The sequence below is a fragment of the Balaenoptera physalus genome (assembly GCF_965194825.1).
Source record: "Balaenoptera physalus genome assembly, chromosome: 14".
Lineage (NCBI taxonomy): Eukaryota > Metazoa > Chordata > Mammalia > Artiodactyla > Balaenopteridae > Balaenoptera > Balaenoptera physalus.
This window is the reverse complement of record NC_138893.1, coordinates 6,593,363-6,612,869: the sequence shown is the minus strand read 5'-3', so window position 1 is coordinate 6,612,869 and position 19,507 is coordinate 6,593,363. Positions and strand designations below refer to the sequence as shown.

Here is a 19,507-nt window from a genome sequence, read left to right as displayed (position 1 = left end):
ACGATCTTGCATTTAGAACTGTCTTGTGAAAGAGCAGGTAAAAATGATGAGATTCCATATGTAGAAGCATTTATGCTATTCATCAGGAGGAAAAAAGTCAGATGGCTGCCACCTTACGATGCAGCAGTCTAAAAGGAAAACCAAGGGAAAATCTGTTCTACAAGAGGGAGAGTGAGAAAATGAGACTGAGGACATGTTATTTCAAAACTTAAACTCTCTCTGACCAACCCGGCTCCCCCACTGGCCCAGCAAGCTGCACCAGCGGTTGTTCTGACCACCCTCATGCCACCAATATATTCACTCCTTTTACCAATTCCTGTTTCCCCTACTTATGGGGATCAGTTAGAAGTTTCTATGTTAACCCCTGGGGCACAGGGGCCTGCTTTGGTGTCACCCTCTAAGACCTGACAGGGCACCCAATTTGGACGAGGAGCCACTTCTGGGTTGGGGCAATTTCCCTTGTGCCAATATCCCATAGGAGGCCTTAATGCAAATGGCCAGCCAGCTGGGTTTCCATGGATGCACAATCCATTCTCAACTTCAGATTCGTTTAATTGGAAAAACCATAACCCTGCTTACTGAGAGGACCCCCTCCACATGACTGAACTTTTCACTTCTATCTTTGCCACTCACCATCCCCCCTGGATGGACATTCACACAGTTATGAATATGATTCTTACTGGGGATGAAAGGAGGATGGTCATTGGCTAGCAAGGAAGCACACCAGCTTCATCCAGCAGATCCAAATGGAACTCCAGAAGCAAATCTGGCAGTTCCTACTGCTGAGCCTGACTGGGATCCTAATAATGGAGATATACCGCATCTAGAGCATTATAGGAAGTGTGTCTTAGTGGGTCTCCAAAAGGGGTACCTAGGCAAAAGAGCTTAAAGAAAATTCAGGAGATACAACAAAATTCCAATGAGGATCCATGAGACTTTCTAGAAAGAATTTATCAAGCTTATAGATGCTGCACTGATGCAGACCCTGAGGCCCCGAAAATACGAGAATGGTAAATATGACCTTCATTGGGCAAAGTGCCCCAGATATAAGAAGAAAATTACAAAAATTAGATGGTGCATTTGGAATGAACCCTTCTCAATTGGTAGATGCTGCTTTTAAAGTGTTCAACAATAGGGAACAACGACAGAAGGAAGATGACGCAAAATGGAATTCCACTTTTCTGGCAGCAGCATTAGACTCCCGGAAGGTTAATAACCCAAACAGAGGTAAGCCACCACTGGGGAGGGAACAATGTGCTTACTATAAGGAGGAAGGGCATTGGAAAAAAGACTGCCCTAGGCTAGGGCTTCCCTGGTGGCGCAGTGGTTGAGAATCTGCCTGCCAACGCACGGGACACGGGTTCGAGCCCTGGTCTGGGAGGATCCCACATGCCGTGGAGCAGCTGGGCCCGTGAGCCACAACTACTGAGCCTGCACGTCTGGAGCCTGTGCTCCGCAATAAGAGAGGCCGCGACAGTGAGAGGCCTGCGCACTGCGATGAAGAGTGGCCCCCACTCGCCGCAACTAGAGAAAGCCCTCGCACAGAAACGAAGACCCAACACAGCCAAAAAATAAATAAATAAATAAATAAATAAAATGCAACAAATTAAAAAAAAAAAAAAAGACTGCCCTAGGCTAAAAAATAAGAAGGAAAACAATAAAAGACGGGAACCTTTCATATGGTAGAAAGAGAGGAACACTCTGATGATGAATGAAGAGAACCAGGGGCTCCCTTGGACTTGGGGTGTCCAATTCCAGTTTCCCCACAGGAGCCCCAAGTAACTTTGACAGTGGGGGACAAGTTGATTGACTCTCTGATAGATACGGGTGCAACATATGCCGTGGTAAACACCAAGGTGGCACAGAAAACATTTCAATCCATCCTGGTCATGGGAGTTTCTGGGCAAGTACAAAATCGTTCTTTCTTACAGGCCCTAGAATGCCAATTAGGGGACCTCACCCTGAAACACAGTTTCTTATATATGCCAGCGTGTCCAATCCCTCTTTTGGGCCGAGATCTCCTTTGTAAATTAAATGTTCAAGTAACTTTTTCACCACAACAGCCTGACATCAGGGTCCCACTGAAGCACATTTTAAGCCTACAGAGGGCACTCATGGACACCCCAGAAAAGGAGACAGAGCCCTTTCCCCCCGAAGCCTATGAAAAGGTAAGGCCAGAAGTATGGGCTGATGGCACCCCAGGGAAGGCCAAAAATGCATGGCCAATACAAATCCCATTAAAAAGGACCCCTGGGACACCTAATCTAAAACAATATCCTCTGAGGCAAGAGGCCCAAAAGGGAATTGAGATAATTCTAAAAAAGTTTTTGGGAAAAGGACTAATTAAACCTTGCAGTTCCCCGTATAAGACCCCTATTCTCCCAGTCAAAAAGCCAAACCCAGCAGAGTATCACTTTGTCTAAGACTTGAGGGCTATTAATGAAATAGTCCAAGATTTGCTCCCTGTGGTACCTAAGCCATACACTCTGTTCACAACTATTCTGAGAGAATACAGGTGGTTCTCAGTTTTGGACTTGAAAGATGCTTTTTTCCTGCATTCCTACTGCAGAAGAATCACAGCAGCTATTTGCTTTTGAATGGCAGGACCCAGAAACACAGGTAGTCCAACGGTATTGTTGGACAGTCCTGCCTCAAGGATTTAAGAATTCCCCTACCTTGTTTGGGGAAATGTTGGCTAGGGACCTTAGCAACTTAATATTGGATGAAGGACTCTTACTCCAAAATGTGGACAATTTGCTCATAGCGAGCCCTACATGTGTAAGTGTCTACAAAATACCATCAGAACCCTGAACTATTTGGCCAACAGTGGATATAAGGTTTCCCAGAAAAAGGCCCAAATATGTAAGCAACAAGTCATGTATCTGGACTTTGTCCTTTCCCAAGGACAGCAGGATCTTTTGCCTGATAGAAAACAGGTAACTGCAGGCTTGGGAACACCCAAGACTCGCAGACAGCGGAAGGGGTTTCTGGCAATGACAGGGTTCTGTTGGATTTGGATCCCGAACTGTGGGCCCATAGAAAGCCCCTCCATGAGACTTTAAAGGGACATGATCTTGAGTCCCTTACTTGGATTAAAGTAAGTTTCAAACAACCTTTGAAACAATAAAAACAAAGTCAGTCTCAGCCCTGGCTTTGGGACTACCAGACTTAAAGAAACCTTTCAAATTGTATGTACATGAGAGACAAGGCATAAGTCTCGGGGTGTTAATTCAAACTCTGGGGAATATCCCTCTACCTGTTTCCTACTTCTCAAAACAACCAGAACAGACTTAAGGGACAGCCCCTCTGCCTTCAAATTGTAGCAGCTACTTGTGACATACTTCAGGAAACTCAGAAGTTTACCCTGAGGCAACCCACCACTGTGTATGTCCCTCACCATGTTCTTTCTTTACTGGAACAAAAAGGGGGCTACTGGCTGACTTCTGGGAGAATGGGAAAGTACCAAGCCATTCTCTTAGACAATTTCAATGTAAGACTTCAGGTCACTTCAGCCCCAAATCGAGCCACATTGCTCCCAATTAATGCTGCACAACCCCCAGAGCGCAAATGCCTACCCGTCATCGAGCTAGTATACTCTAGCAGACCGGACTTAAGCGACTAACCCTCGGCTGAGCCAGATATGGAACTGCTTACCAATGGCAGCAGCTTCATGGACCAAGGTAGGTGACGTGCTGGGTATGCGGTGGTAACCCTTAGAAAGACTGTTGAAGCAAAAGCCCTGTCCCCAGGCAGCTCAGCCCAGAACGCAGAAATCATTGCTCTGACAAGAGCCCTACTGCTCACTGAAGGAAAGGGAGTAAATATATACACAGACTCTCACTATGCATTCTCCGTGGTGCATGCTCACGGGGCAATCTGAAAAGAAAGGGGGCTCCTCACTTCAAACAGTAAAGACATAAAGCATGCTTCTTAAATCCTGTCACTATCAGAAGCACTCCACAAGCCCTCACAATTGGCCATAATGCACTGCCCAGGCCACCAAAAGGGTGAAACTCATATAATAAAAGGCAACTGGTTAGCTGACCAAGCTGCAAAGAAGGCAGCAAAGGAAGGCAATTATCAAGCAGTAACACGGTCACTTCTCCTGCGGATCGACTTGTCAAAATACCAGGAGGCTCAGATTAGTTAAAGCCCTCCTTAAGGAAAGTATCCCCTGATTTGGACTGCCTAATACCCTTCAAAGTGATAATGGGCCTGCTTTTGTCTCTAGCATAACCCAACAAGTGTCTAAAGCACTGCAAACTGGAAGCTACATTCATCCTGGAGACCACAATCAACAGGAAAAACCAAGAAAATGAATTATACATGAAAACAGAGCATTGCTAAAATACGCCGATACTAATTTAACTTGGGAAGAGGGCTTGCCAGTTGCCATGCTACGAATCAGAGTGGCTCCCAGAAGCAGGCCTAAATGAAGCCTCTTTGAAATGCTGTATGGCAGGCCATTCCAGACGTCTCCTCTGTTCCACCCCAGGGGGAAAACGTGTCCACAGGGGACAGGAATGAGACCTGCATGGTGTGGCGCGTCCAGGCAGGCAGGCTGGAGAAGCTGGTGGGAAACCTCGTGCCTGCCTCTCTGGGCGGGGCCCCCTCCGACCTCCCCACATTCCTGGGCACCTACAGGGCTTTCCCTACCACCCAGCAGATGCTGGAGCTTCTCTTCACAAGGTGAGCACTTTTTCCCGATGGAACACTGGTGACTCGGCCACCTGCTAGCTGTGACATGGGGGAATGTCACTCCACCTCTCTGAGCCTCAGTTGGCCCCTCTGCACACTAGGGTAAAGAGAGGACCAGCCCCCTACGGTGACTGTAGGGACCAGCGGGTCCTTCACGGAAAGTGCTTTCTGGGGACCTGGCCTGTGGAAAGGTCTGCTGGAGGGGCCGCGGTTGTGCTAATTCCTCATGTCCCTCCTCCCCATGAGGAAGCCTCCGCCTCAGTTGTCACTGTGCCTCTGACCTTGGGATGAACGTTTTTCCCATGTGCAAGGTGATTAGTGATTCCATTAGGGGTGCCCTGTCCTGGGTGAGTGAGAGCAGGGATCCTTGGGGGCGAGCAGTGGGGCCCCAGGCCACTCAGATGTGTGCGATGGGGCTGGTGGGGCTCATTCATTCTTCACATATAGAGGAAGGCCCACTAGGCGCAGGCATTTTTCTAGGAACACCCATCATTTAATGCACCAAGCACACAACAGTCCTGCCCTCCAGAGCTTCCATTCTAGTCTGGAGTCAGACAGTCACACTAGACCTCACAACCAGGGCTACCCTGGGAGCACAGTGTGGAAGGAAATGCCCGGTCTCTGACTCTGCTGCCCACCTGACTCCCCCCCAGGGCCGTGTCCTCCATGCTGTGCACCTGGCTGCACCATTACCCTGAGCATTTCCACCAGCTCCCAGAATTTCCCTGCCTGAAGTTGCTTCTGGCTTACATAGAGCTCAGCATGCCTGGCTCAGACCTGGAGCAGCAAGCCCACCTTCCCCTGGCACAGCTGGAGCACCTGGAGCCCCCTGAGGCAGAGGGTGATGGTGAGGAGGACTCAGGGTGGGTGATGGGGGGGCGAGTGGGGAGGGGAAGGGGTGGGGCCACACAGAACAGAGCTTCCCGAGGCTGGAACTGGGCCTCTGAGGAGACTCAGATCACTGTTTCCCCGGACTGCAGTCTGGGAAGACTTCCTAGGGGTGGCATCTTGGATTGAGACTTCACTGATTGGCAGTGAGAAGTTTCCTGTCTTTGGAGGCACTGGAAAAGCAGTCCTGTTGATGATATTTTCTCTTCTTGGACCTACAGCACCAGCTCCAGAACAAGCTCTGGAAACATATCAAGACCTAGAGCCAGCTACACCTCTACTGCCCACTACAGCTCCAGAGCCAGAGCAAGCTCAAGCCACAGCTATTGTTCAAGCTCAAGAGCCAGACTATGCATTACTGCCAGTTCCTCAGCCAGAACTAGAGCATGGTCATGCCCTAGCTCTCATTTAAGCCACAAGTTATCAACTTATTTCCAAGATCTATTGCAGTGATTTACAACAGAACAAACAAGCAAGCAAACTAATGAAAACCCAGTATGGCCCATCTGCTCCCCATGGAAATATTAATGATTCAAAGGTATAAGCTCTATATTATATCTATAGATATTATAATATATAGTTATATATAACTATACAAAGAATAATACTTTTATCTCTGAATAAGAGCACAGAATTTCAGAAAATACGCAATGTGCATCAGTGAAAATAATCATTCCTCCTTTAGTCACCTTCCTGGTATCCAAGGTCAAGACCCGTCCGTGATGGGGGAGACAATGTTTGCTTTCCCAGTCAGAATGAGTTCGCTAGCACACCCTCTCTATTTCTCTTACCATCAAACCAGCCAGTTTCTATGTCAGTCTTTTTGTCTGTCTCTGATTCCCTCCTTCTACCTGTCTTTGTCTGTCTGTTTTCCTCCCTCTCTATTTCTGTCTCTCTCCTCTTACTCTCACTTGCTCTCTTTTGCTTTTTTGCCTCATGGATGCCTAATGTTCTCTGTCTCTCTTAAGTCACCTTAGGCAGTACTGTTTCATAACATACAGTACATTGGCAAGTGCCCCCGTCAAAAACTCACTAAACCCAGATGACAATAATTAAAATCCCATGCTGCCTGGGAAGTACTCATTTACAGTTATTTACCTCTTAGTGGATATATGCCACAGTCATTTCTAGGTCAGGACACACTGATGTACCCGATCCCCATCTTTGAAATGTGTGCCATTGACTTCAACAGTGAAACGACGTGCTTGCTTCCTCATTACTGAAGACCAAAGAGCAACGTGTGTTCATTTTTCAGTCATTTCTGAATGTTGTGTGTGGATAATTAGATAAACCAAGAAAACATTTCAATAGGGAAAGACAGCCAATCTTTGCTGACGTGTTGTGATGTCCCAGGCCTTGCGCTCAAATGCTAACTCTCTTCCTCTAACTACTCCTCTCAAACCTGACCAGAGAGGAAGCCTTCAGCACAGGTAGTTCTTTGGAGGCAAGCAAATAAAGGAACAAACTCCATGGCACAACCAGCCTCATGCTTCACTGTTTCATGGACTTTTCTTTCTCACCATCCACTGGAATGGGCCTATAGCCACTCGTCTCACTCTGGCCACATGTTCCCAAGGGATGCACAATCACTGCCAGGATTTGAGTCACTGTTGTCTCAAGCACCCAGAAGAGAAGCACCGAGAGAAAGAAGTATGTCCCCTCCCTAGCGTGCCCTCAAAACTGAAGTCCCTGTAGCAGACGGCATATTGGGCGTACAACCCATGAGAAAACCCTCATCTCGTACCCTTTCTCTAGTACGTCACTTTCACTTGTTGGGTTTTTTTATTTCGTTCTTCACGTTGCATGACACCATCTGGCTAATGATTATAAGCAAATTTCCAGACCTTAAAGATTGACTCCAGATTGCTTAGCCCAGACTGCTTCCGGACATGGACCCCAAGAGAGAATGAATAAAGACATTCAAGTTTACCTGAATTCTTCTTTCTAGAATGCCAGGTTCTCAGGCCAGTTGTTCTCTGGTAGTTATACCAGGGTAAGGGTTCTTTTGAAGCACTGCTTGAACAGCATCCTTTTGACATGGCTTCAAAACAAGTCTCCTTCTTCACAGTCCTCTTGGGAGTCACCTGTTGAAGAGCAAAGGGGAAAAGTCTTAGGGGGGATTCCATATAAATGCAAAACGATGGTGCCAGCCTAGCTGTTGTCTTTATGCCATGTGTAAAACTTCCGAGTCCAGAGATTATACTCCATTTTTAACTAAATGGGACACTGGGAGTTCAACATACGCCTATCAGAAAAGATGACAGTCAATGTTATTGGGATCTACCAACCACTAACAAATAATCCATAGAATTACATGCAAATGAAATGCAAAGCCATAGAAAAACAGGATTTCATTCAATTGATGGAAGAATTTTTCACATATTGATTCATGGGAGAGTCATTATGGATTATGCTAACTAGAAAAGCCTGTCTTATGGCCTGTCGTACGTACATTGCACATCTGCTTGAACTATTAAAAAAACACAGAATGCCTTTATCAGATTGTTTTCAATACCTACTTTCAAGATAAGGGCAAATGTCCCCCTTCTGATGATGCCCAGGCTGGTTCTCCTTGAAGGATGAGTTTCTCTTTCCAGACAGTGAGGTCATGCTGCCTAGCTGTATACGTGCTAAACTTTCTCTTTTGAAACCTTGAAGTGATGTACTCCATATCTGATGTTTGCTCCTTGTTATGAAAAGATATAAAACTGTGTTTCAGGCATTCCAACTGGAGCCAGATGGCCATGGTGGATGTGGTTTCAGACACGTTCCTGCACCATACAGATCCTGGATTTCCTGAACTGTATCAAACTCCAGGACACCACCAGCCCTTCTAAAAGAAAAAAAAAAAAAAAAAAAACCTGGTAAGAGCTGCCAGCTGCAAACTTATGGCCTCAAGGTCTTCCCCTGTGAGTAGGCAAGGGTTTCAGACCCCAACCAATACTTACTTAACAACACCCTTACTTCTTGCCAACTCCAATTATAATTCTTTAGAAATAACTCATGGAACTAAGTGCAACATTGCAGATTTTGCCTTTATAAGCCACCTCCCTCCATTTTGTACTCCAGGAGAAGACAATTCAAGTGTTTCTGGAATCTGTGTCTTCTGGGGTCTAGTTTTCTGTTAGGCAAAAATAAACTCTCTTCTATTCTTACTACAGCTTGTTGATTATTTCCATCAACACAATAGAAATTAACCACTTAAAGTTGAAAACAAAACACAGTAAAACAAACAACAAAAAAGAACCAAACCAACTCAAAATCCCAAACTTGGTCTACTGGAAAATAAACATATACTTTTATCAACTGAATTGAAAACATTTGAAAATTTATGTAGCATTCCGTCCAATTACAGTACCAACTTTAAGACTTTTGGTAGAGAAGCCATTGATGGGCAACAGGGCTACCAACTTCCTTTTCCATTTCAAGAAAATGCCCAAACCACTCTCAATCTTTTTCCCCAATTTATTCCTAAAACACAGCCCAATAAAATCTGTCACTGCAATCTTAATGGTCACTTATACCTTCGTTAACCCTGGAAGGGCATCAAGGCATCTGGATGATCCAACAACAAAGTCCAGATGCTGATGTATACTTACCGCTTGATGTGCTGATGAATCCATGTTGGGAGAGACACCTGGACTGCACAGAAACTGCTGGCCAATTGTTCAGTTCCTGGAAGCACAGGACTTATGAAAGTACAAGGATGCCTCACCCCTATTTATTTCAACAGCTTCCTACGGTAAACCCTCATTCAAAATTTATGACCTTGAAGGAATCCCACGAAGCAAGTGGAAATTCAATGAAAGCCAAGTTCAGAGGCTACCAGGTACTTCTGAAGCTGCCACCATCCTTTCGCCAGTACAGTTTTGTTTCAGGGCTCTCTAGTTTTCACATACTCAAAGAGTTTGCTTTCGGCTGCAGTCCATGACCCTGGGTTCCTCAGGATCAGGTTTGGGTGTGTTCTTTCCAAAATGAAGAGCCTAGCTTCCTTGTGTACCCTGCACATATCCCTCAGCATCTCCAGAAACCCACTCCATTCCATGCCTAACTCATTTCCTTCATTTGAGGGTGAGATCATGATACTTCGAATACTAAGGGTGAATGGAAAAGTCCAGGGTCTACCCACACATCACGGTCTTGAGTCCCAACTTCTTGGCAGCTTCCTGGGTGTAATGTGAAACCCACCCCATTACTCACATGCAACAGAGAGTCTGAAGAAAGGGGTAGACCACACTAGAGGGGTAGGTAGCATGTTTAACAAGCAAGGGAACTTACTTCTGAAGCTTGTCTTGGGCAGCCACAAAACGATTAGGTTTCCCACTGGCATGCCAGAACCTTAAAAAAGGTTAAATAGAGGCATTAAGGGTTCAGTCAGCTATACTGTCCAAAGGTGTCAACAACACCTTGCTATCTCAAAGTTGTGTCCTTGTTAAGCTTACTTCTTGGGGAAGCCAAGCAGAATGCAAATTCCAAGGACAAGGCTCGGGGGGTGCTTTGAGGTGATTCCATTACCTGGGTCCATCTCCCAGGTCAATCCAGGTCATGTTCTCTCCATGAATTCCAACAACACATGCCCAACATCACTGAATGCTTGGCTGAGGGTAGCCCATCTCATACAAATACAATGTATTCTAAAGCAATGTTCCCTGACAAAATCCCCAAAAGGGAAATGAGACATAACTGTTTAATGGTTTAAGGGAAGGGAAACTAACCATCTTTAGCTGGTTACTCCTTCTCTGGTCTGGGAATGTCAGAAAATATAGAAGTGCAGAAAAGGAAGGGCATGACACAACTTGTCAGAAGAAAAAGACAATTCAAATAAGGTGGGAAGTACAATGATAGCCCCACAGCATCCAAGATAGACATCATTATACATAATATGAAAACAAAACACAGACCTGAAGTGCCGACTTACATTTAAAAAATGGTGTGTTCAAAAAAAACGAAAAAAGAATGCAGCAACTTAGATGATGGATGACACAGCTGTGTTTGAAAGGAATGATTTGGATGAAAAATGCTACCATGCCGACATTTCAGTTCAGTTTGGGCTCGTGACAATTCAAAAATTAAAAAAAATACACAAATTACCAACTTTACTGTATTCTTTTCCCACCCAGGTTTATGAAACTCAGAAATGTGGACTAAGATGAAGACAATTAAGCCTATTTAGAATTGGGAATGAGAATAACTATACCAGCAATTCACTAAAATCAATTAGGTTAAAATAATGCTGATGTGAGTGCGTTTACGTGTGTGCTTGTGTTTACGTACGTTTGGGAGAATGGCCACTGGCTCTACATGACCAAAACATCATTTTAACTCAGCATACTGTTTTGTGGAAGCATGGGATTCCTCCCAAATAGGAGGTTGCTCTCCACCCTCAGATGCAGCTAGGGCTTGTCTGAGAACTGCCTTACAGCACAAGCGGTTGCCTGAGGAAGAGGCCTCCAGCATGGGCCCAACGACTTTCAGAAGGAGGGCCTCAACTGTAGCATCTGTGAAAGCATAAAACCGCCAACCTGGTCCAGGATCTGTGTCTTAGTTATGGCTCCTGAGGCCAAATGGCCATTCTGCTGCTACAAGTTTTTGTTTGCTTTTCTGTCCACTCTAAAGATGGTCATCAGGTGGTACTGTGGATGGCTGCCACCGAGACCACAGCTGTCCTCAAGTCTCAGGAGAATGTCTTGAAGACACCCAGATTCTGGTCCCTCGTTCTCAGGTGCCAGAGATCAGAGGGTGATGGGACCATCTTATTGGATCAGGACAGTCTTTCTCAAGAAGGTGGGAGTTTTTGCGGATAAAATTCCCTGAAGCTTCTGATTAGACTGCTGCTCTCGCCAAAGCACTGGCTGCCAGACCTCTACCAGCTCCCAACTGGACAACCCAGGTGGTAGGCTGCTTGTGAGAGTGGAGGCCTTTTTTTCTGGCAGTGCCACATGGCTTGCGGGATCTTAGTTCCCCGACCAAAGATCTGGCTCCCTGCAGTGGCAGCATGGAGTCCCAACCACTGGACCACCAAGGAAGTCCCAGAGCAGAGGCTTTGATACGCATAGCATCCAGGGTATCCCGAGAGAACGCAGATGTACTTCCACACAGGCCATCAGATGATGGTGTGGGCTCCAATGCCCATCCCTGGGCTCCTCTACAGCGGGCAGCACTGGACACACAACGGGCTAAGCCACAGCCCTTAGCTCTGTCTACAGTCTGCAGAAGTCCTGCCAACAAAGGATCTGAATGTTTCCAGCCACCCTGATGCAGTCTTCCTCTCACTATATTCAAAGACACAATCCTTTCCACAAGGAGTCCCTTTCCAAATCTCAAGCCCCATTTGTCCTGAGGCTACTGTGTTCAGGCTCTTTTTCCAGAAGCGCTATCCCACTGTGTGTGGCCATTGTTAACAGAGTCTTCCTGTCAAATTAAAATAGAGGTAGATCTGTACACATAGATAAGGAGAACCAGAAAGATGGGACAAGTAAGAATGGACCAAACGACAACCAAGAAGTCACACTGAGTTCAAAGAAATATCTGTTGAATCAGTGGAATGTCACATACAACCTGAAAATCCAAGGCACACTTTTCAAAGGAAGGCAGCAGGTCCTGTTGATGGAAGACCACCAAGAGCCTCAGAACGTAGACTTTTTTCAAAATCCACAAGGAAAAAGTATAGGTACAAATACAGGCCCATACATACAAACATGCTAAAATGATGAAAAGAGCAAAGTTCCTATCCTTTCCTGAGTGATGGGTTAGTGATGGGCTACTGTACCTTTCCCTGCCATTTTTTATATTGCAAATGTTCCTGGGGCAAATAATATGCAAAGTCTCCACTGTATGAAGGACTGAAACTTTGAAGGAATCATCACTAGTTAGAGGCTTAAGTTGCTTCCAGTTGCCAGAGCCGACATTCACAGCCATGATAAGAGCTCACGTTCCTGGACCCACATGTTTGAGCCATGTCACATCCCCTCCTCTTCTATACACCAAGCACACTTCAGATATACCTTCCGATCTTGCCAGGAAGGTAACGTGTGTGAATGAGTCCTTCTTCTATCTAATCTCCTTGACTTGTTTTGATTCCAGTTCAGGGATGGGGCAGACAGAAGAGTTGGGTCACATTTGTCATTACAATGCTAGATTTCCTTAAGGCTTCAGGAAGGTGCCCCTCCTGGTGTCCATGCTTCCTCGGAGTCTGTGTGGAGCTGGGCAACACTCATTGAGGCAACGAAGTGCCGCCAGTAGGACAGAGGGGAGACACGTCCTTCAGGCTTTCAAGTGAAGGATGGGTCTTCTTGCCTAGGTGTTGTTCCCGAACACTAAGTGTTGCTTGTTCCTTCTTTTTATCATTATGGCCCTGTATCCCAGGAAAGAAGGCCTGGAAGGGGCTCGGGAGAAGGTTTCCGTCCTCCTCCTAAGTCTGAGGCCCCGTTGAGCTTGGGAGCATGTCGAGAAGAGCCTGAAATTCTTCCTTGCTGAGGGCTGCTTCCGGAATTCCCGGTGGTTCCTCTTCCCGTGCATCCGCATTCAGGAACGGCTGTACCTTTTCCTGAATGTCTGTGGCTGACAAGAGTTCATCTAAGAGGCCTGATGAGCTTCCAAGTGCTGAGTGCTGGTGCTGGTCCAGCGGAGGAGACGTCTCTTCACCTGAGTGCCTGCTGTTGCCAGACGTGTGTCTCAGCCTTGCAGGCTGCAGAATGTTCCATTCCCGAGGCTCCCATCTGGAGATGACATCTTGGGTCCCCTAGCGCCACCACTGCATGGCTTGGGATGTGCATGGCCAAGCCAGGTCCTGCAAGTGCGGCTGAGGACTGCCAAGGTCAGGCGGAGGGGAGTCTTGGAGGGGGAGTGCGGCCAGGCCAGTGTGCAGGTTGTTCTCCTGGCATGTTCCCTGGGATGGAGGCTGTGTGAACAGGTGGAGAGCCAGTCCCGGATTTGGTCCTGCTTAGGAGTGACTTGCAACTGCTCCCAGAGGTTCAGATTCTCTCTTCCCTGCACAGCAGAGTGGGCTGCACCACCATGGACCTCAGTGACAAGCCCCCACGCCCCCAGAGGGAACACGAGGAACAAAGAACGTGGGGGAGAGAAAAGGAGCTGCTGTGGCCAAGGACTGGATGCTCTCCAGCAGACTGGAGGGAGGAACATGATGAGAGCTACTGTGGGCACTGGACAGGTGGCTTTGGCCCCACGAAGCAGTCAGAGCTAGTCCGGCACTGGGGCCTGCTGCCGGTACCTTCACGGGCCCACCTCTGCTCTGCTCTGCTCTGGGTGCAGAGCTCTTCGGTTCTGAAACCACATCTAGGGAAGAAGAAGGGAGGCGGGCACATCAGAAGTAAGACATTCCATATCGATTTGCCCCGATCTGTCTGGCAGAGGGCAATTTCGGTTAGGCCTAATCTCAGGGGGGTTTGATCTAGACCTGCAACCTGGTCCTTGGAAATGAGGGGTACGTCAGGTCAACACTGGACACCTGGCTTCCAGCAGATCCCTTATTCATTGGCTAGAATGTCAGGCCCTTCACACACCGCCCAGCACCTCTATTGCCCTCTCCTCTTCTGGAAATGGATGCCTTCAGATCAGCCCGCTAGGAGTCCAGTGGGGAATAGTGAGAGATTCGCCTGCACTTCCTTATGCACTAGGCTCTAAGTCCTCAGCTATACAGGCATTGCTCCAAATCTTTCCCATATCTGTCAGTGCCTGGGATCCAAATGAAAAGTCACCTTTCCTGGATGGCATGCTTTTCCTGGATCAGGCGTGGGTTGACATACATGGCTCCAGTCCCTACGTCCACTGAATATGTCCACCAGCCCATCTCTTATGGACAGGGATCCAGGCCCAGGTAGGTACCGAGTCCAGATGAAAATCACCTGGGTGTAGATGCAACTCCCAACTTTCTGGGCTGGATCAAGAAAGGGGCTCTCCTGATCAGGTTGAGGTTCCTCCCAATCCATGGTGAACAGACGCAAGCCACGTGAAGCACAGCCATAGGTTCTTGATTCAAAATGTGAGTCTTTCAGAGACTCTGTCTCCATATACCTATGGATCTGCTTCCTGACTCCTATATTCAAAAACACTGTGTCAATAACGTATGCAGAACAACAGTTCTCACCCAGGGCAACCGTCCCTCCCCTGACTTGAGGATAATGTCAAAGACCCTACATAATTAAGGTATCCTTCCAAGAGGGGAGGGAGGTTGGGTGGGTTGAGGGCAGGTTCTGCACAGGTCCAAGGGCCTTGAAGCCCAAGGTGCGATACAGACAAACATGCTGCCACACACAGTTCAGTGCCCCCACTTTTATAACCAAGACATTTCTCGGGCAATATAGCAGCACTGCTAAGCCTGAACAGCAGTGATGCTATTTCCTACAAAGAGAGAGCAATGCTCACTTCTCCCACTTTTGTCCTGCCACTCTTTCTACATGTATATGCACTGCTGCCAATTTGATTTGGAAACTCTTACCTTGGAAGGACTCTTACTTGCAATGCCAGGCCTTTCCAACCCATAGCTTTGCCCTCAATCAACGGGATAACCACCCCCAGAGCCTACGTGTATCCAGCACCATCTCAGGGGTTAACAACCCTTCCACATGGGACAAATCATGTTCCACCCACCGAGAACATACCTGGATTTGAGATTCTGGAATTCCTGCTTGACAAGCCAATTCTTCTCTGGTTGAAATGCCAGGAAATCAGTTCTTCTTGAAGGCTTGCACAAGGATACTTGTTTGAGATGGAGAGATGAATGTCCGCTTTCTCCTGGCCCCTTTTGGGAAGTATTCTGAAGAACAAATAAAGAAGAGATTTAGGCCAATTGCACATTCAGTGCAGATACAATGTGTGATATGCATGGAATATAATATCACTTACATATAATTTATCTTATACATATATATGTAGGTATATACATATATATTTTTTCTCACTACCTTTCTCCCCACTGAGTGCTCAGAAGTACTCACCCAACAACCCTAGCTCAGTAGCCCTAGGATAAAATTGCTGAGGTGGTGGAAGAGGGGAACTCTGACTTCTTGGCAGTTTCAGGACCAGAAGATTCAAAGACTTCCTGGCCATGCATCATCACACCCTACAACCAGGGACATGATGCTCATATCTGCAACACTAGTGGGGCAAGAACCAAATTACCATTGGTTTCTCTCCTAAGCATTCTTTGCCACACATTTATCATTCACATTCAGAGGAGATCCTGTCTCCAGGAGATCCTCTGAGGAAATGCATTTGGAAATGCTGGGTACTTACTTTGAATCCAAGGCTGAGGCTGTTGATGATGATGCAATTGCCCTTCTCTTAAGGTTTTCATGGACACCAACTAGCTCTGCCTTAGATTTCTTCTTCATTGGTTTTGAAACCAATCCTAAGCACAAATAGGAAATCCACTGTCACTCAGTTTTTATGAACATACTTCCAAAGATCTTTTGCAGTGATTTACAACAGGACAAACAAATAAGCAAGCAAACTAATGAAGAGCCAGAATGGCCATCTGTCACCAGTGGAAATATTTGATTCAAAGGTAGTAGTCTACATAAAGAATAATGTTTTTATCTCTGAATAAGTGCACAGAAGTTCAGAAAATACATAATCTGCTATCAATAAAAGTAATCATTTCTCCTTTAGTCATCTTCATGGTATCCAAAGTAAAGACTCATGACAGAAGAAAATGCTTGCTTTCCCAAAGCCAGAATGAGCTTGTTAACACACCCTCTCTCTCCATCGTCCTCTTCCGGTCAATATTGCCAGTTTCTCTGTTGGCTTTTGTCTCTGACTCTGATTGTCTCCTTCTACCAGTTTTTGTCTGTCTCTGTTTTTCTCCCTCTCAGTCTCTGTCTCTGTTTCTTTCTCTCCTCTTTCTTTCACTTGCTCTCTTTTGCTCTTTTTGCCTCATCTTTCCTGTGGTCGATGCCTGAGTAATGTTTCTCTGCCTCTTTTTTTTTAATTTTAAATTATTATTTCAAGAATATTTCTTTTTTATATTTATTTTATTTATTTTTGGCTGCATCGGGTCTTAGTTGTGTCACGTGGGATCTTTCGTTGTGGCGTGCAGGCTTCTGTCTAGTTGTGGCATGCAGGTTTTTCTCTTCTCTAGTTGTGGTGCACAGGCTCCAGGGAGCATGGGCTCTGTAGTTTGTGGCTCGTGGGCTTAGTTGCCCTGCAGCATGTGGGATCTTAGTTCCCTGACCAGGGATTGAACCCATGTCCCCTGCATTGTACGGTGGATTCTTTACCACTGGACCACCAGGGAAGTCCCTCTCTGCCTCTCTTATGTCCCCATAAGCAGTACTGTTTTGTAACACACAATGCACTGGTAAGTGCCCCTGTCAAAAATTCACTAAACCTGGACAACAGTAATTAAAATCCCATGCAGCCTGGGAAATACTCATTTACAGTTACCTCAGTGGATACATGTCACAGTCACTTCTAGGTCAGCAGACTGTTATGTACCTGATCCCCATCTTCGAAACGTGTACTATTGTCTTCAACAGCGAAATGATAGGCTTGCTTCCCCATTACCAGAAACTGAAATGCAGTGCGTTTTTTTGTTTTGTTTTTTTTGGTCATTTCTGAATGTTCTGTGTGGAAATTCTAATAAATCTAGAAAAACCTTCAATAGAGAAAGACAACCAGTTTCTGTGGACTTGAGGTAACGTCCCAGGCATTGTGGTCAAATGCTAGCACCCTTTCTTTAATTATTCCTTTCAGACCTGACCAGAGATGAAGTGTTCAGCACAGGTAGTTCCTTGGAGAAAAGCAATAAAGGAATAAACCCATGGTACAACCAGCTTCATGCTTCATTGTTTCATGAACTTTCCTTTCTGACCATCCACTGGAATGGGCCTATAGCCACTCAAATAACTCTGGCCACATTTTCCCAAAGGATGCACCATCATTGCCAGAATTTGAGTCAATGCTGTCTTGAGCACAAAAGTAACTGATTGTCACTTAATCCTTGTCAACATACTTGCAAAGGTTAAGGAGTGATTCACAATTGAACTGTTACCAAATAAAGACTCACTGCCCTATAAGCATAAAATTCAATACTCCGGCACCAGCTTTTAAGAAAGAGCTTTAGGAGGACATCAAGATGGTGGAATAGAAGGACATGGAGCTCACCTCCCCTCAACAAATACATCAAACATACAACTACATCTGCAACAATTCTCACAGAATACCAACTGAAAGCTGGCAGAAGATCTCATACAGCCAAAGCTGCAAGAAAGATCCCCACATAACCAGGTAGGACTAAAGGAAAAAAAAGGGAATTGAGATAGGACCTGCACCCTTGGGAGGGAGCTGTGAAAGAGGAAAGTTTCCCTCACCCTGGGAAACTCCTTTGCCAGCCTGGATGGAGCTGCAGGGGCCTGAAATTTGCCTGAGAGGAATGTGCACGGGCTGGCTGGCTTGCTGGCTGCCAAGCAGGATAGAGAGGTACCAGTGCTGACGGCTGCCACCTCGCTGCACTTCCCAGCCTGAGACGCACACCTGCTGCTGTACACAGCGGCTGGGTGCTGAAACTCAGGCTTCGTGGACAGACAAGGGGAGAGGACTTGGTTTGGCTTGCGGAGACAGCCTAAATGGCCTGGAGTGTGGACCAGGCTGCAACTGGGGGGCACGTGGGATGGAGCCCTGGTCCACCACAGAAGCCCCATTATCAATGTGAAGGGCAGGGCATAGGTCAGCCGTAGAAGCCTCACTGTCACCGTGCTCACAGTGGGGCATGGCTCCGGCTGTGGCAGACCTTATGAGCGTGCACACACTGGGGTTGACATCTGAGCCAATTGTTGCTGCTCCCAAATCGGGGGACAGCTTCAGTGAGCTTTGAAAGCTCATGGCCTTGGAAGACTTCGGGAGCTTGGGCTTTGCGAGCATGCACACGCTGAAAGCAGGAGGGGCTGGTGCATGAGCCAATTATCAGTGCTCCCACAGCAGAGATGGGTCTGACTTTGTGGGCGTGCACAGTGGGTTACGGGTAGTGTCACAGAGTCACACGTTCCAGCGGACAGCTCCTGGGGAGGAAATCCTTTCCCAGAGGGAGTGTTCCAGTCCCACCTACCTCACAATGCAGCTTAGAACAAGACCTGTGGGTTTCTACTCCAACAAATGGGGAGCAGACCCTGCCCCCAACAGGGCTGTGACAACCACAGAGCAAAAAGGAGGCCCCACCCAACATCCAGTGCAGGCTCTGGTCACCACAACACCAAACACACCCCCTATCAAGGGGACAAATACCAGCACACCCTGGGGAAAGATGTGGCAGGTATCCATACCAAATACAGCCCTTGCACCAAAAATATTGGACTGTACCCACCAGTGGGCAGGCACTGACCCTTCCCACTAAGAAGCTTGTACTGGCCTCTAGACCAGCCTCACCCACCAGGGAGCAGACACCAGAAGCAGAAAACTAGAATTCTGCAGCTTACGGACTGAGCCTGCCAACAACAAGCTAGACCCTACCCTGGGACCAGCTGGGCCCTGGCCCTGCCCACTAGCAGGCCAAAGCAACCTTCAGTACACCCTGGACCCCATACCCAACTGTGTCAGAACTGCCCCTTCCCCCCAACCAATGATCTGAAACCAGATCTGGGATCCCTGGGCCCTGCAGCCTAACTTCAGGAACCAGCTCTGCCTGCCAACAGTCTGGCACTAATCGCAGGATCTGGCTTCACCTGCCAGTAGGTGAGCAATGGCCCCAGAGTCTTTGGGACCCTGACTCCGCCTACCATTGAGCCAGCACTAGCCCCAAGGCCACCTAGGGTTCTGCAGCCAGCTGCCTTGTGACCAGGTCCCACTAAACAGCAGCCAGCAGCATCCACACAAGGCAGGGTCTGGCAACCAACCAGACTAGGGGACAATCAAGCCTACCAGACCATCCACAGAGTCAGCTCGCCACAAAAGAAGTACCCACACAGCC

At 47.1% G+C, this 19,507-nt stretch overlaps 1 protein-coding gene across 6 annotated transcripts in view; it reads right to left on the bottom strand.

Moving 5' to 3' along the window:
• Positions 1-5,597: 5,597 nt before the first annotated feature.
• LOC309643141 (uncharacterized protein) overlaps positions 5,598-19,507 on the bottom strand; it is a 101,310-nt gene continuing 87,400 nt past the window's right edge. For 4 of the 6 annotated variants that reach the window (XM_082425648.1, XM_082425647.1, XM_082425649.1 and 1 more), the window contains exons 2-5: positions 15,841-15,955; positions 15,207-15,361; positions 14,304-14,641; positions 10,260-13,881 (exon numbers count right to left, since the gene is read on the bottom strand). In XM_082425648.1, the coding sequence (XP_082281774.1) occupies positions 13,819-13,881; positions 14,304-14,641; positions 15,207-15,361; positions 15,841-15,938 (654 nt within the window). In that variant the 5' untranslated portion in view covers positions 15,939-15,955 and the 3' untranslated portion in view covers positions 10,260-13,818. Of the gene's footprint in view, positions 8,420-9,185; positions 15,362-15,840; positions 15,956-19,507 lie in introns of those variants that run through there. The other 2 variants (XR_014253566.1, XR_014253567.1) reach the window with 2 other exon arrangements.